This window comes from Chelonoidis abingdonii, chromosome 12, assembly GCF_003597395.2.
Source record: "Chelonoidis abingdonii isolate Lonesome George chromosome 12, CheloAbing_2.0, whole genome shotgun sequence".
Lineage (NCBI taxonomy): Eukaryota > Metazoa > Chordata > Testudines > Testudinidae > Chelonoidis > Chelonoidis abingdonii.
The window spans coordinates 549244-554335 of record NC_133780.1 but is presented as its reverse complement, the minus strand read 5'-3'; the positions used below and the strand labels follow the sequence as shown (position 1 = coordinate 554335).

At 65.1% G+C, this 5092-nt stretch overlaps 1 protein-coding gene across 1 annotated transcript; it reads right to left on the bottom strand.

The window, feature by feature from the left end:
* Positions 1-447: 447 nt before the first annotated feature.
* LOC116835049 (class II histocompatibility antigen, M alpha chain) lies at positions 448-4587 on the bottom strand. The gene is made up of 3 exons (XM_032797505.2): positions 4470-4587; positions 2768-3028; positions 448-773 (listed from the first exon to the last, which is right to left on the bottom strand). The coding sequence occupies exons 1-3, from the start codon at positions 4546-4548 to the stop codon at positions 463-465; spliced, it is 651 nt and encodes a 216-aa protein (XP_032653396.1). The 5' UTR covers positions 4549-4587; the 3' UTR covers positions 448-462.
* Positions 4588-5092: the final 505 nt, after the last annotated feature.

Genomic DNA, 5092 nt, shown 5'->3' with positions numbered 1-5092 from the left:
GGTGCAGGGGCGGATCGGGGTGCAGGGGGAAGGAATGAGGTGCAGGGGGTGGATTAGGGAGCAGGCCGGGGGGCTCCCTCACCCCAATAGGCCCCGGTGGAGAAGCGGTCCCTGGGCCGCGTGGTGGTGCAGGTGGGGAGATGTGGGGGAGGGATACAAGGATGGGGGAGGATCAGGGTGCAGGGAGCGGATCGGGTGCAGGGGGTGGATCGGGTGCAGGAGGAAGGAATAGGGTGCAGGGGGCGGATCGGGGTGCAGGGGGCGGATCGGGTGCAGGAGGAAGGAATGGGGTGCAGGGGGCGGATCAAGGAGCAGGCCGGGGGGCTCCCTCACCCCAATAGGCCACGGTGGAGAAGCGGTCCCTGGGCCGCGTGATGGTGCAGGTGGGGAGACATGGGGGAGGGATACAAGGATGGGGGAGGATCAGGGTGCAGGGGGAAGGAATGGGGTGCAGGGGGCGTATCAAGGAGCAGGCCGGGGGGCTCCCTCACCCCAATAGGCCACGGTGGAGAAGCGGTCCCTGGGCCGCGTGATGGTGCAGGTGTAGATGTCCCCCTCCTGCGGGGTGAACTCCAGGTAGGAGAAGAGCAGGAAGCCCAGGTCCTCGGTGGGGTAGTATCGCGTGGTGTTGACGCCCTGGCTCACGGGCTCCCCCAGCCGCTGCCACGACACGGTCACCGAGGGCGGGAAGAGGTTGCCCACCTGGCAGATCAGGGTGTTGGGTTTTCCCAGCTCCAGGGGCTGGGCTGTGAACACGTTGGCCATGGGGGTGCCTGAGGGGAGAGGGGAGATGGTAAGTGGGGGCCTGTGGGGGCTGGAGCACTGGGGGTATGTGGGGAGGAGGACGGAGTGCTGGGGGGGGCTGGGAAGGGGGGATGGGGTTGCTGGGCGATGTGGGCAGGGAGGGGGTAACACCGTAAGGGGCTTGGGCACCTGTGCAGGGGGTGCTGGGGGGTGAAGGGCCTGGGTGCACAGACACTGGGGTGCCACGGGGAGGGGATGTGGGCACCTTTGCCTCGGGCAGGGGCAGGGCAGTATCAGTGATCGCTGGGGGTGCCGTGAGGGCGGACACGGGCACTGGGGGAGATACGGATGCTGGGGGAGACCAGGAGCTGGATACCTCTGGCCTCGGGAAGGGGCAGGGCAGTATCAGTGATCGCTGGGGGTGCCGTGCGGGGGACACGGGCACTGGGGGAGACACGGGCACTGGGGGCTGGGTACCTCTGACCTCGGGCAGGGGCAGGGCAGTATCAGTGATTGTTGGGTGCATGGGGGGGCGCTGGCACTGGGCGAGACACGGGCACCAGGGGTCAGGGGCCTCGGGCAGGGGCAGGGCAGTATCAGTGATCGCTGGGGGTGCTGTGGGGGGGACATGGGCACTGGGGAAGACATGGGCACTGGGGGAGACCGAGCGCCAGGTACCTCTGGCCTTGGGCAGGGGCAGGGCAATATCAGTGATTGCTGGGTGCTGGGGGGCCTGTGGGGGGGGCCGCAGGCGCTGGGCTAGACATGGGCACCGGGTACCTCTGGCCTCGGGCAGGGGCAGGGCGGTATCAGTGATCGCTGGGTGCTGGGGAGTGGTGGGGGGGCCTGCGGGCACTGGGGGAGACATGGGCACTGGGGGCCAGGCACCTTGGCCTCAGGCAGGGGCAGTATCAGTGATCCCTGGGGAGGGCTGTGGATGCTGGGGGAGACTCGGGCACCAGGGGCCGGGTACTTTTGGCCTCGGGCAGGGGCAGGGCAGTATCAGTGATCGTTGGGTGCTGGGGGGAGCATGGCGGCGGCCGCTGGCACTGGGCGAGACACGGGCACTGGGGGTCAGGGGCCTCGGGCAGGGGCAGGGCACTATCAGTGATCGCTGGGGGTGCCGTGGGGGGGGACACGGGCGCTGGGGGAGACACGGGCACCGGGCACCTCTGGCCTCGGGCAGGGGCAGGGCAGTATCAGTGATCGCTGGGGGGGACGTGGGGGGGGACATGGGTGCTGGGGGAGACACGGGCACCAGGGGCCGGGTACTTTTGGCCTCGGGCAGGGGCAGGGCAGTATCAGGGATCGCTGGGGGTGCCATGGGGGGGGACACGGGCACTGGGGAAGACATGGGCACTGTGGGGGCAGTGGGCACTAGGGGAGACACGGGCGCCGGGGGAGACCGGACGCCGGGTACCTCTGGCCTCGGGCAGGGGCAGGGCAGTATCAGGGATCGCTGGGGGTGCCATGGGGGGGGATGTGGGCGCTGGGAAAGACATGGGCACTGGGGGGGCAGCGGGCACTAGGGGAGACAAGGGAGCTGGGGGAGACCGGGCGCCGGGTACCTCTGGCATCAGGCAGGGGCAGGGCAGTATCAGGGATCGCTGGGAGGGCTGTGGGGGGGGACACGGGCGCTGGGGAAGACATGGGCGCCGGGGGGGCAGCGGGCACTAGGGGAGACCGGGCGCCGGGTACCTCTGGCCTCGGGCAGGGGCAGGGCAGTATCAGGGATCGCTGGGGGTGCCATGAGGGCGGACACGGGCACTGGGGAAGATACGGATGCTGGGGGAGACCAGGCGCCGGGTACCTCTGGCCTCAGGCAGGGGCAGGGCAGTATCAGGGATCACTGGGGGTGCCGTGGGGGGGGACATGGGTGCTGGGGGAGACTCGGGCACCGGGGGCCAGGTACCTTTGGCCTCGGGCAGGGGCAGGGCAGTATCAGTGATCGCTGGGGGTGCCATGGGGGGGACACGGGCACTGGGGAGGACATTGGCGCTGGGGGGCAGCAGGCGCCGGGTACCTCTGGCCTCGGGCAGCACGCCCGTGCTGATGTTGCTGAGCACCGAGAGCAGTTGCTGGCACAGACTGGAGTCGTTGCGGATCTGCTCCTTGCTCTCCTGGGCGCCCAGCCAGGGCTGGAAGTCAGGCAGCCGGGCCTCCCAGCGCGCCCCCGGGAAGTCGAACGAGAACAGCTGGTCCCCGTCGAAGGTGTCGGCCAGGCCCAGCGAGGGGCGGTCAGGCTGGCAGAACAGCACGCGGGACAGGACGTGGGCTGTGGGCGCTGCGGGAGAGAGACACCGACCGGGGTCACAATGGGGCACGCACACGCTGTGCACACACACACACTCATCATTCCCTGTACACACACTGTCACACACACTGTGCACAGTGCCCCGTTTTCTGTGCACACACAAGTTCACACACTCCTCGTGCACACAGGCATACCCACCCTATACTCACAGTCCTCATTTACATGCAAGCACACAGTCACACACACACAGAATCACGACAATCCCTAAACACACACATTCCTTTGCACACACTGTCCATTCACCCTCACTACAGCCCCTGTACACACACAGCCCCCACCACACAGTGCTGCTATCCCTCACACACAAATACACATTACAACCCATGTGCAAGCACACTCTTCCCATACACCCACACTCGCCCACACTCCACACCCTGTACCCACAGCCACACACATGCATTAAATACCCTATATACACACACAGTCTGCATGCGCAGTGACAAAACACAGCACAGGCCCCCCAACCCTGACCCCACACTGCACACCTGCACAATCACACACAACCAACACCCCCACACTCTGCACTCCCCTGTGTGCACAATCACACACACACACAAAATTGACTGCCACGCCACACTTCCATTTACATGGTTACACACCATGCAACCCCATGCACCCAGGAATACCCATGAACACAACATCAGACGAGGACACACACTGACAGGGCAGGGATAACCTCCTCCCCACACACACTCAGGCAGGGCTTGCTAACCCCTGGGAAGTGCTTGCTCTCTCACACACACACAGTATAACACACCCTATTTACACACAATCTCCACACACGCCTAATTCCACATACACTTTCACAACCCCGACACACTTTCACCCCCCATGCAAAAACACACACTCCCCCGAGATGCATCCATACACCTGCACACACACAATCTCACACACAGTCCCCTTCTCCACAGACACACAATCTTTATGTGCACACAATCCCTTCGTAAACCACACACACAATCCTCGATCATGCCCACACAACCCCCGTGTGTGCACACACAGCCGTACTCACAAAATCTCTGAGCATGCACACACAACCACACATACAATCCCCGACCATGCACACACAACCACACACACAATCCCCTTGGGCGCACACACAACCACACATACAATCCCCGAGCATGCACACACAACCACACACACAACCCCTGTGTGCACACACACAACCACACACACGATCCCCTTGGGCGCACACACAACCACACATACAATCCCCGACCATGCACACACAACCACACACACAACCCCCGTGTGCACACACACAACCACACACACAACCCCCGAGCATGCACACACAACCCCCGTGTGCGCACAGCTGCACTCACGCAATCCCCGTGCACGCACACACACACACACTGGCCGTGCAACGCCCGCCCGCCCCCCAGTAACGCCCGTGGGCAGCTCCTACCCTCTGTCGGGGCGGTGGCCGCCGCCTCCCGCAGCAGCCCCAGGGCCAGCAGCAGCCCCCAGCAGCCGGGCGCCTCCATCCCCGCCGGGCTGCCTCTGCTCCTGGCCCGGCCCGAGCTCCCGGGGCATCCCCGGCCGGCTGCCGGCCAATCCGTGCGCTCCCCGCCGCCTCCTGGCCAATGGCTGGGCTCCCCCACCGCTTGTCACCTGTTACCGGGGAGACACCCGCAGCGGAGCGCCGGGGAGCGCAGATGGGCGGCCGGGATGGGACACGTGGGAGGGTCCGAGGCCAGGAGGGACCATTGCGAGCATCTGGTCTGACTCCTGTCTAGACAGTTCGCAGCCCTGCTCAGGATTCACGCCTGTATAGACAGTCCAGAGCCCTGCGCCAGATTCACTCCTGTCTAGACAGGCCAGGGCCCTGCTCCGGGTTCACCCCAGATAGCCCCTGTTCTGGATTCACCCCTGTATAGACAGGCCAGGGCCCTGCTCGGGATTCACCCTTGGCTGAACCAGAGCTGATCTCTTTGGGATGTCCACACAGCAAAATGAAACCCGGGGCCGTGCAGAGCCAGGGTCTGCAGACGTGGTCGGCAGTGCCAGCGTTTCCCCCAGGAGTTGAAC